Raw genomic sequence first — 13,318 nt, 5'->3', positions numbered from 1 at the left:
TTTATACAATAAATGACACCTTTCTGATCTCTCTTTTCTATTTTCTTCCCTTTGCTTTTGACCATGTCCAACAACGTTCAGCTACCTTTTCTATACACCTTGACCCCTTGCTTTCGTAACATCTTTTTTAAAATCTCGGTATCTTCTCCTACCTCGATAATGCCTTTCCATACCCCCTCATTGTCCTCCCCACTTTTACCTTTCCCCGAGACCACAGATGCTTTAACAGTATCCCTTTTACTATAACCATTCTCATACAGCTGTCCTTTAAAGATTTCCACATTCACTTCTACATTTTTGTTACAAATTTTGAAAATTCTTTCTAACATATTTCTTATGAAATTAACTTTCGTGCTTCTATCTACATTACTTTTCTTATTACAATAAATACCAGCATTACATTCTTTTTAATACCATTTAGTTTTAATGCTCTTCCCGTCCTTAGTCATTAAGGTGTCAAGATAACATAATACACCTTCCTGCTCTGTCTCTAGTTCTAATTCTTTTCCCTTGTCCTTATCTTCAATACTACCAACGAACTCTATCAACTCTTCTTTTGATCCTTCCTATAATCCAAAAAAATCACCAACGTATCTACATAAAAATCGAATCTGTTCTTTCCCCTTTTCTATCACATCCTTCTCCCACACATTCATAATGGTATCAGACAATACCGGACTTATCTTAGATCCTATACTTAAGCCATCCTTAATCTTATATATGTCATTGTTAACTTTACAGAAACCAAACACCCATATTAAGTTGAGGGCTTTTCTAACTTTCTCCCATTTCCAGTCTTTAATGCATTCTACCCCCATAATTCTCTTAGTCGTATCAAGTATAGCACTTCTCTTTAGACTAGGGAACACGTCTTTAACATCTAAACTAAACAAAATACAATCATTATTAATTTCAGCATTACTGGTGTAGTTTATTACTTCTCTATAGTCTTTAACTGCCAAAGTCTTTTGTCTGTCTCTTACCCACTCTAACACTGGTTTCAATTCACTTTCTAGCGGTTCCAAATAATTATTCCTACAATCCATAACTGGCCTAAACTTTACTTCCTTTTTGTGAATTTTTGGAAAACCCTTTAACACGGGCACTCTTCCATCTTCATTCATCCATTTCTTAAGTCCCTTCATTTTTACATTCTTCTTTTAATTGTTCAATAATTTCTTCTTTCTTCTTGTCAACTAATTCATATTGTCCATCCACCAAATCCTTCACCTTGAGGATACCACGCTTTATTCATTACCACTGTCGCCCCTCCTTTGCCAGCTCTCTTTACCACTATGTCCTTCCTTTTCCTAATGCTATTATATCCTAATCTTTCTTCTTTTGTCAAATTCGAAGATCTTCTGTGGATTTTTTTTGGAAATGGTTTTGGTAAAGAAAGAAATGTGTGTTAATAATAGCAGCAAGAGTAGTAGAGATTAGACACCTAAGGTGCTAAACAAAGATATAAGAAAAGTGTTTACTTGTTTTTTTACTCAGTTCATGTTTCTTTCGTGTTTAGGGCAATTTTTGGAAATGTAACCCTGTGTATGTGCACCGGACGCCAATTTTTAGTAGTGCCAATTTTACCTAGATATAATGCTTTTTATTGCACAAATAAAATGTTTTATACTTTGCAAAATGTATTAAACAAAGTAACACAAAAAGAAATTCGAAGAATACTCAAGTGTAATTACTATAAGTTGTAATGGTGATACGTGTAGTACGTAACTACTTTTAATGTAAAAAAGTAGGTCGCTAGATCGATAGTGTCCGTGATATTGACAGTTAACGATTTGTAGTTTCAGTTGTTAAACACGTATAGCTTTAGCATAGGTCAGGGCGTTTGCCTGTTGGAAACTCTCCCCCTTGTTGCCAAATTACGCTCCACGATTTATTATTCTATCATTACGCAAAATGTGTGTGTATCTGTTATAAACAAATAGCATTTCATTACTTTTTTGTTAAACTTTGTAGCATGAATTTTAAAACAATAAACTATCCTAGTTCTATTTAAAGATTAGAAATAACAATTTGAAAGTTTTAATTGTAATATTTATAGAGAGGGAAGTGTTATTCCATATTTGAGCTATTATTGAAATGGGAGAACGGAACATGGTTATGGTAGCCTACAGTCTGTAGGGAAGAATGAACCCTGAGCCTCTGAAAATACCCCACAACTTTAGCTGTGCACATAAACTGAGCTACCCCCAGTTCGGCCATGTGCGTAGTATGATTTTTCTTGTATTATTACGTTCCGCTCTGTAACATGTTCTACATATTAGTTTGAAATGTTATATCGTTGCCAGTTATTTTCCTACATTATTGCAAGAACTGTATACAAAATTTACAGCTCCCTGTGTCTGATACAGGGTAAGTGTGTTTTTGATCCGATTGTTACGTACAGCTTTATAATAAAACGCCCTTCTTATCTGATACATAAAGGGGATGGACAAATGAATGGGAAAACCTAGTATAAAAAAGATAGCTATAAAAAACACGATTTACTGACCTAGGTTACGCGTAGAGAACGTCAACACAAACCGACTGTTACCAAGAGTGAAGTGTGGTAGTGGTTCAGTGATGATTTGCATTCATTTCCTGGTATTCTGTCGGATGCATAATCATCTGCATGGACATGCACTGCTATGGACTACGCAGGGTGCGAAATCCTGGAGAGGCGAGGGAATCCCACTAAATATTTTTGGAAGAAGATTCCGCCAATTAAAACTTACTGGGGGAGAATAAAATGAAATGTCAGGAGTTTGCAAAATATTTACACTAATTCGTACATAACTAACGTGTATTCCATATCCAATTAATTGGTGAACTGGTGGTGAGCGGTATAATTGCTAATATTGCATAGTTTAAGATTTTTGGATGCCGAAGTACGTGAACATTCTTTATCGAATCCATGCACTGCAAAAGTGTGAAGAGCTTTTTTTCGTTGTTTTGGTTTTCAGCTTCGAGTCTCCCCACCCTCTACTTCGATCTCATGATTTCGCACTCTGGGACTACATAACCATTTTAAGTGGCCAGCTGCATCCCATGGTGCAAACTTTGTTCCCATTAGGTAATTCAGTGTTACAAGAAGTTCATACACCTCACATCACCCATGATTGGTTTGCTGAGCACGAATATGACGTTTCATGTTTGCCATGGCCTCCACAATCGCCAGACCTCTCAATATCATTGAGCACTTTTGGTTAGCTTTTGAGACCAATGTGCGAGGCTTGTACCCACCACCGTCGCCTCTACAACAGTTTGCAGCTGTTTTTGAGGAGGAATGGTACCACATCCCTGTGACAACCATACGTGGCCCGTATACCTCCCTTCTCCTCGACTGCAGGCTGTTGTGCGTGCCAAAGGTGATCCTACACACTGTTAATAAAGGTATTTTGCAATTTGCTAGGCGTTTCCATATTTTTTCCCATCCCCTGAATATGCACTACCTGTAGTACTAGTACCGTTTAATGTCATTACAAATGAGTATTCTTCAAATATACTTGTATAACTCTTTGCTTTGTTTACTACATAATACAAAATATAGAAAACCGAAGCTGTACAGTACAACTTTTGCAGAACCAAACAGACATAGTTAAATGATTACTAAGCTGACGCAAAATGCTTCATCAAGTGAACGAGAATAGAGAAAAATAATAATAAACATAAGAGCAGTAAGTAAGGAACGTGAAAGGGGATGCCATTTTCCGAAAAATAATGTTGCATTCCATTAAACGTAGTTCTCAATTCTCTCCTCTCGATACTTTCCTTTTTTCTGTTTAATAAAAGAAAGATTAAGATATGCACTTATGACGATTTTTTTTTAAGTAATGCCCAAATACGATCTGTTTTATAATCTTTTCATATTCGGATGATGAACAGCAGTATGAATATATACAGTGGTTGCGAAACAGTGTTGAACCATGGGATAAAGTTTGAAAGCTTTGGGAACTAACGTTTAGGAAAAGAAAAAGTGAACTTAACAATAGTAATAAAACAATCAGTCAATATTTACATTGAATATCCAGCATTGAAGCAGCCACTAGTTTATACGCTAGTAAGTATGGTATCACATTTAGATAAGTCACGGATAAAAGCAGGCCTGATTTTTTTTTCACATAATGGTAATAGTTTAAATTTAAATAGGGGTTTGTTCTTTCTTGTCTTCGTGCAAGTTTTAATACGGTTGTTTGTGTAAACCATACTCGGTGCAAAGTTTGTGTAAACCATACTTGGTGCATATCAGGTAAAGCTAATATTGGGAAGAAGTCATGTTCATAGCATTTGTACGGCAGGCTATGGTAAACAAATAATTAAGATGTTCAAAGGATAGCGTATGCCTAAACCCAGCAGAGCGAACTTGAACTGTTACTACTGTTAAAATACCAAAACACTTATAATGGTTTTGAGTACGAAACTTATATTAGAATTTAATATAGACTATCTGAAAGTGATAATAAAGTTTTTCAGGATTGGAGATGATACTTTTTTGTCTGCATGAAATCCGTACAACATAACAAGATAGAAACTCGATATGGGTTAGGCAACCAATATTACACAACTTGCACTTGCTGGCCACCAGTAAGATACCGGTTCAATAGCCAATAAAGACACCCAGCATTAGACGGAATAGGATTGAAATGTAATTTATGTTGTAAAGTACTTCTTTCATTGGACAGTCTAGTACAAGAAAGTGAAGGTTGTACTTGAATATGGAAATCATAAAAATGTAAACAAAACTAACACTTCCTTTTCCCCCAAAAAGCCGGTTTCTTTACATCTCTATGCGTAAGTGCAAAATTAGAAAGATATACAATAATTTCGAACTGTATAGGCGCAGAACAAGGATATTGAAAAAAATGTGAAAAAATGGTCAGATTGGTAATGCATAAAGAACATGTATTATTATTAGATAGTATTATTATTATTAGTAGTAGTTGTAGCTTCAATTATTATCATTATTAGTAGCTTCAGATAGTTATGCACTAAAAACCTCAAAGTATGAATGTAAATATGTCTTTAAAATCTCCATGATATGCATCCAAACATGCACTTAAATATTTCCAGAACTGCAATATTTCCAGAACTGCAAACATACAGAGATAGGCATAACTAGCTTACTTATCCCTTCAAACTGCCGAAGTGATCTCATCTATTTATAAAGGTGGCCCTCGTTTAACTGCATTTTATTCCAAGAAATTCTGTTCATGACATTTCGTAGCAGATACAAAATCACTGAACCAGATAGGAAATATGTGCAAAAATAGAATTTGAATCCCAGTAGAGAGTAGCTTAGATAAGGGAAATCATCCATGAATTAGTAATATTTCCATGTTGACTTACAAATTATGATCTTCTTTGAAGCAGAAACAATTAAATATGTTAGGAAAAAAACATGCACTAAAATATGCAATGTCTGCTAAAATACGATGAATATGCATTTGCATATGAAACATGCAAAATGCATAATTATCCGAAGTCTATTTTTTATATTACCCACTGAAATTTATATATTTTGCTATAAAAGATAGTTGCTCGTAAAATGACCATGTTATTTACTCCTTTATTTTTCTGATAGATTAAGATTGATTTCACACAGAAATACAAAGGTAAAGAATTAAGTCTCTTGGCGAAGTGGCCAAACCTGAGCATAAAATTATAAGAGATTTTGGTGAATAAAGCAGGGAGTTTGCCTGAGACCCGAGATTTAAAAGCACTACTGAAAAGAGAAAAAGAGAAAAGAGAAGAATCAGGTTAGTATTAATATTTTCTCCCATCAGGAAATTGTATTTTGCTTGTGTTTTAGTTACCTCATCATCAGACTTCAGTATGGATTTAAAACTCCAGTGGAGGCTCTTGAAGGAAGTCACACCGGAAAGAATTACTATTTTATCGCTACCGTCTAATAGAAGAAAACTTAATATACTAATCTTTGTATAATACATTAGCGATAAAATGTGTACAAACTCCCTCAGTTTATACCAATAACATGCTTATTTTTAACGTTTTGACTTCCCTCGAGAACCACCAGTGCTCAGTTGTTTCTTCTATTCTAACTTATTTGAATTTAATATTATTTATTGATGGAAAGTTCGACTTTTTTTACCTCTTACTCAGAAGCCTAGGAAGAAGTTTCTCTTTATATAAAGCTGCAGTACCAATATGAAGGAAATCAAATCGGTTTAGTTTTAATTGAAATTATTTCGATCCTCTGTAGTATTTTCTTACATAACCTTTTTCTTTCTGCTACCATTCTTGATTTTTTTATTGTTAAAGTGCATTCTTGAAATATCACAAATGCGCCGCGGTTGATCAGTAGTAGAGCGTTCACTTCTCTTGCGTGGGGTCCCTGTTTCAATACCATCTCGCTGCAAGTGGGCTCCAAGTGGGTTTCTCGGGGTTCTCCTGTTCTCTCCATTTTCTTCATCCCGCCATTTCATTCATTGTCATAAACGCGTTCTGATTTAGCATATATGCATAGCCGTGGAACCTAAAACTCAGATATATATTTTTTAAAGATCAAAATAATTTACACTTTACGGCATAAAGGCCAGTATACATTCTTTTATTTAATATCGTCGATTACCAACTATGCACTTCAGTATTATTTCTACAATCTTAGGGAAGAGAAATTAAAGTATGTGATACTTTGATAAGAATTTTGACTTGTCGCCATAGGTTCCGTAGATACCGCCTTTAGCGGGAGATGCTTTTCTTACAATAGTTCAAGGTAGCACTTTCTCATAGTAATTCAACTACTAACAGAGTAAATACAAGACCTCACGACAGACTTTGTAAGTCTTTGACTTATTATTGATTATAAAGAGGCTACAATTCAATCCCTTTTGGGTGAGCACTGGTTATCTTTATTAGTTCTAGTTTAATATAGAAAACAACAGGCTCTTTTAGAGTCAAAAGAGCATACTTTGTCTTCGAAGTTGAGCAAGCAACGGTAACTTTGCTTTGATGACTTGACGTTGGTGTTTTCTTCGTAGTTCTCGATGCCTTTACCGATGAAGAATTGTCTTTACGAGCATGGTGACTTATGTTCAAAAGATATGTTTACAGTATGTTTTCTATTGTGTGAATATGTCTTGGGAATAAAGTTCATCCTAGTGAAGTTTTCGGTTATTTTCCGATCAGCATCGTAACATATACCACCAAGTAAGTTATGTTTAAAAATAGTGACACACTGACTGGAAATGTGATTATGTAACGTAACAAGTAATACCAAGTAGATGCCTTATAGTAAAAGAGAACGATAATGAATATTTCATAGTTTATGTTAAGTTTTAAAGGGATACTGAATGCTTACTCTTTTCTTCCAGATACAAGAAACACAGTCCTTTATTTTGTTGGGAAGAGATTTTAATGTAGTGACGTCAGCTATAAAGAAGAAAGATACACCTGGAACGTGGAGATCTACAAAATACGAAAGTCAACAGGGATTCGTTTTTCACGTTAAGGTAAATGTAACATTGTTTCCTCTCATATATAAAATTACAAATTTGTGTAGTGAAAGAGCTTCCAGGCTTTGAAAAGTAAGAAGTGGGAGCTAGACATTCATAAGATTGTGAAATTGCTCCTTTAAATACATCTTCGTTTCTTGTGGCATATTTGTCAGGGACATAAATGAAGTAGTTACTCTTATTTCTCATACAACTTTAATAATACAGGGTGCGGCAGCATTCATAGTAGGATATTAAAAACATAGCATAAGGCAGTAACTGTAATTTATTTATTACCTCTTACGTCAATTAATAGTTAACGGTATGCCATTTACTAATGTGTAAGTCATTGTCCATTACGTAGGTTACTTTTAAATATGACTCCTGTCAAATGATGTCACCTCTGCACAACACATTCATCTTGGCGGCGTTGGAAGCTTTCGCACACGGCGTAACGTATTCCCTGGGACATTGCCGACGGCAGTTCTGATGCGATCCTTCAACTCAGGAATGGTGGCAGAACGTGTTCGGAGCATTTCTTGCTTCAGGTAGCCCTAAAGAAAAAAATCTGCACATGAAAGATCAAATGAGCGAGGCGGCCAGGAAATGCCACCAAAACGGGAAATTACTCTACCTGGAAATGTCTGTCGCAAGAAATCCATGCAAATTCTGGCTGTATGCGAGGTCGCTCCGTCTTGTTGAAACCATAATTGTTCCACATCCACATAGACCATACCTAATTCGTGAAGAACGAAGTCTTGCAGCATTTTTAAGTAGCGTTCACTAGTGACAGTTACAGCCACACCGCTGTCATCCTCAAAGAATAAGGGCCAATAATCCCAAAGGAAGCAACTCCACAATCAAATTTTCAATTCGTTATAATTTTGTTCTCATCTATTCGAAATACGTCATATTTTGATGGTACTATTTGACACAAAGGTATATTCGATATGCCTCGCCTGTCTGTCTCAACTTTGTTATTACTATTGCAGAAGCGTTTAAATTTGCTTATTTTTCACATTTGGGATACTGTTGTGTCGTTGATTTGCAACACTGAACACTAAGTTTGGTATTGCTTATTTTCTCTTTAAATGCAGAACAACCTGACGTAGGGCTACACACACTCACACACACACACACACACACACACACACATATATATATATATATATATATATATATATATATATATATTGTATAGGGTGTGAAAGAACTAGACCGCAAACTGTAACAAGTGATTCCTCACATCAAAGCAAAACATTCAAATAAAACTGTAGTCAAAATGTATAGTTTCAGTATATAAGCTGGCGAAATAGTAACAAAATGAACTTTAAAGTTCCACATCTTCACTGGTATGTGCCCTATCTAAGCATCCGTGTTTCAGAATTCTCCAGTTCTTGCATAACAAGTTTTAGAGAGACAGCTTTAGAGTACTCAGAAAGTATTAACTAGTATCGAACTGCTTTTCTAAAGATTATCGCAGAAGTACCCGAGAATTGTGTAACAGTATCTGGATAGGGTACATACTGGTTACTAAGTCAGAGGTATAGAAGCAAAATCTGCCATATCCATTTTTCAGTTTTGTAAGAAGAAGAAACATTTTTTTGCTCACTACGTAATGCAGATGAGTGAAATCTACCACTAAAGAAAAACAATTGTTCAACAATTTTGAAACATAAGAAAGTCACTTTCCTTTCTTTTGCTGACAAAATTGAAGAATGGATTTAACAGGTTTTGCTTCTACACCGCTGAAGTGATGTCTGGATCGGACTGGAATATGCTCCTTAGTAGTGGAGCTATGGACTTTTGAAGTTCATTTTTTCGCCATTTTGGCAGCCTCGAAACTATGCTCTTTCAGCCACACGTCTATATGAACTGTTTTCGCTTATTTTGATGTGAGGAATCACCTGTTTGAGTTTGTCGGTGTAGTTCATTAACACTTTATAGCTTTAAGATTCCTTTTGACTTCGTTTACAATTGAATGAAAGTTTCTTATTAAGTATAGTTGGTTTCAGGCAATAGATGAGTTGCAACCTGAGTTGGAAAGACATAGGGAGAAGATGAGAAGATTTGGCCTCACTGTACAGCCTATTCCTATTATAGTCACAAATGAAACATACGATGTTACGGAATGTTATGTCTCAGTGGACTATGAACTCTACAAGATAGAATCACCACTGAAACCAATGGGCATTTGTTTCAAGGCTGTTCATGTTTTGAATGCAATGTACCCAAAGGCAAGCGAGCAAGCCTGGCTGTTTTTGCAGAAATTTGTGTACGAAATTGAAGCCGTATGGAGAGACACTTCACTGCCGTTAGGACATTGATGTCCGCAATAATGTCCTAAATGACCAGAGGTTATGATAGGCATAGTTTTTCTTTGATAAGTCATTTTTTCACAAATTGTTAATCAATAGGAAACATCGTTGTTGCGAAAAATACTGCTTCCGTGATTTTCTAGATATTAAGTCGTTTAGAAAACACCTCCAGAAACACGAACAGCGTAACAGGTGTTTACTTCCAAATGTTTCTCACCAAAACCTCGTTGAAAATGTCCCACAACCCGTTGTTTCAGCTGCGACTCCTGGAATGTGTGTACACGGTTTTTTTAATTTTAATGTAGAAACTTATGAAGGATCAACAAATGATCAGCCTCTCCCAGATTTTGATGTAGAAGTTGATGAAAGTACAGTTGGAAAAGACGTCATGCAGTTCTTGTCAAACTTGTATAGCAGGCCAGATATAACAAGGGTACATATTCAAAAAATTATTGATTACATACAGGAATTTTTTGGTTGTGTATTGATGGATAGGATGAAGGAAAATATATTACAAAAGTTGCAGCCTTTACATTTACGCTACATACATGAAATTCAAAAGATGTTCGATGTCATTCCAAACCCATTTCGTAATTGATCCACAGATCATATGCGCTTAAAAGCATTTGAAGCAACAGGTTACTTCATTCCTGCAAATGACGTGATCGTTGGACGAAAGCTGGTATCCATGAAAAAAGGAAAGATAACTATGAACACTATTCCGGTCATGGCAAAATTCATTTTTAGGAGAGCAGTTTTGTAACAACTTTAGAACATCTAAACTTTTGGAAACAATTTTAGAATACAGATAAGGTTGCTTACATGATAGTGATGTGTTGTTTAACTCTATGCAAGGGAAACATTGGAGAAATCAAACTTATATGTCTTCTGATAAGATAATTTTACCGCGCTTTTGTACTACGATGACTTCGAGGTTAACAATCCGTTAGGTAGTCATGCAGGAACGAGAAAGATGGGATCTATTTATTACACTATTTTCTGCATATCTCTACAATTTTCCGCACAGCTTAAAAACATGTTTGTGGGTCTTCTATTTCATACATCAGATAAACGACATTTCGGAAATAAGTCAGTGTATAAAGTCCTTCGAAATGAACTGAAATTTCTCGAAGAAGGCAGCTTATTTGTGGAATATATGGGTGAAGAATTCAACATTTATTTCCTATTGATTGGGATACTTGGAGATAATTTTGGCATACAGTTTCGATTGACGTGGCACAAGTCCATACTTCGGAAGATAATTCTAAACTACGGAATAGAGAATTTTACAATATTCAAATTCCTTTGAAAGATACTTCCCAAACGGGTATTAAGGAAGAGTTTATATGGAATGTGTTGCCTGCATTTCATGTTACAGAAAATTATATCGTTGATGTTATGCATGATTTATTGGAAGGGGTTTGCAGGTATGATATGATACAAATTTTGAATTCATTTGTATTCGAAATACGAGTTTTTTCGTTAAAAGTTTTAAATTTAGGAATAAGTACCTCCAATTATGGTCCTAATACTACTGAAATTCCTCCATCGATATCTGAAGATTCCTTGACGAATGGAAATCTGCATCAGAAATGCTTACATTTATACGATACTTTAGTTTGATTATTGGTGAATAATTTCTGAAGGGAATTCTGTTTGGAAATTGCTTACCATACTGAAAGAAATAGTTCTTATATAAATTGATAAAGTAGTGAGTGTGCATTGCCATGAATACCTCAGAATTTTGATTGAGGAAAACCACGAACTTTACACATCATTATTTCACAAGAAAATTAAGCCTATGCATCATCATATGCTTCATTATCCTCTGGTAATGAGAAAAATCGGTACTCTGGGTAATATTTCTGCAATGCGATACGAATCCAAACATCAAATTTCAAAGGTTGTAGCTCGTGCTTCCTGCTCTAGAAAAAATGCCCTTCAAAAAATATCCATGAAACACCAATTTCAACTCCATAACAGATTTTCATCCAACATAGGTTTCGAAATGATCTTGAAGTTGGACCCTGTGATAGAATTAATTTGAAAGAGCATGTAGATTTCGAATTGTTTTCCCATTGTGTGCCTGTATCTGTATTAAATACTTGCGTCAAAGTGCGCTGGTGTAGGTATAAGGGTCATAAGTATCAGAGTAACACAATAGCTTATCAGATTTACGAAAATGGGCCAATGTTTTATGAAATCGTATTAGTTCTTTCAGATAATGAAAGAAATACCTTTCTATTATGTAAAATGACAGAAACTGTTGGATTTGATACACATTATCGTGCATACCACATAATACAAACTCAGAAGTATGTTTGTTTATCACTGGAAAGTGTGTGGAATTATGCTCCAACAAATTGTAGGGAACTGTCCAATGGAAAGTGTTATACTACTATTCGATTATAGTTAATTGATACTACTACGATAACATGGACAAGATGGTTTAAATTACCACAAATCGTTCTGATTTAAATGAAACAAGGGAATAATGTATTATACACGGTGTAAATGTGTTCAGACGTATTAATGTATGGAGGTGATTCCTCATATCAAAATAAAAATAAAAGAAAAAAGTTCATGTGGATCTGTGTTCAAAAGTGCATAGTTTCGGAATTATAGGCTGCCTAAAACACGAAACAATGAAGCTTGAAAGTCCATCGCTTCACTACTATGGAATCGATCGTAGTCAGTCGAGACATACTTAGTAACTGTACTTTATCCAAATATCCATGTTTCAGAACTCTGCAACACTTGCGTATCAATTTTTATAGAGGCAGTTAGTGAGTACTTCAAATTTTCTGATTATTTCCCAACTGCTTCTATAAAGATTGATGTGCAACTTACGCAAAGTTCTGAAACATGGATATGTGGATACTACATATCCTTGTTCCCAAGTTATGTTTTGACCCGACTACGATCGGTTCCGTAGTAGTGGAGATATGGACCTTTAAACTTCCTTTTTTTACCGTTTTCGGTAGCCTATTACTCCGAAACTATGCAGTTTAGTCCGCAGGTCGATATGGACATTTTTCTTATTTTAATGTAGGGAATCACTTCACAAATGTATACTCCCTGTATAAAATATAATGGTATATGAATTCTTATTATAAAGATTGTTTTGTTTCAAGACAAATGTTTTGCATATACAATGTACAGGGTGGCACAAAAGTAAGTTTACACCCCTGCATTGATCTAGTATAACATTCTAGTTTATGGGTTTATTTACTTCGACTGTTCCGAGCTTAAGGCATAAGTAAAATGACGTTAAGAACAAACAATAAAAGAACTTAAGTCTACGTGATGGATAACGATAAATGATATAAAAAGCACTACGGAACTATATACCTACTTTTGGGCCACCCTATATATGTTACTTATATTAAGCTTTAATTTATTATAAAATATATTGTCTTAGTTTTGAAGGAATAAATACAATTATATAAATTCGGTTTTTGTGCGTTCATTAGCCATTACTTACTATTTGATGTGAACTTGGAATTATGATACATCACATATTACTTTATGTCAAGTTGATATACAGTACAT

At 35.0% G+C, this 13,318-nt stretch overlaps 1 protein-coding gene across 1 annotated transcript; it reads right to left on the bottom strand.

The window, feature by feature from the left end:
- Positions 1-566: 566 nt before the first annotated feature.
- Positions 567-1,145, bottom strand: LOC145682858 (uncharacterized). The gene has a single exon (XM_081754222.1). The coding sequence runs from the start codon at positions 1,143-1,145 to the stop codon at positions 567-569; it is 579 nt and encodes a 192-aa protein (XP_081610348.1).
- Between the last annotated feature and the right edge of the window lie 12,173 nt (positions 1,146-13,318).

Source organism: Thermobia domestica, chromosome 4 (genome assembly GCF_964235325.1).
Source record: "Thermobia domestica chromosome 4, izTheDome1.hap1.1, whole genome shotgun sequence".
Lineage (NCBI taxonomy): Eukaryota > Metazoa > Arthropoda > Insecta > Zygentoma > Lepismatidae > Thermobia > Thermobia domestica.
The sequence above is the reverse complement of the archived record's forward strand: the minus strand, read 5'-3'. Positions and strand labels throughout refer to the sequence as shown.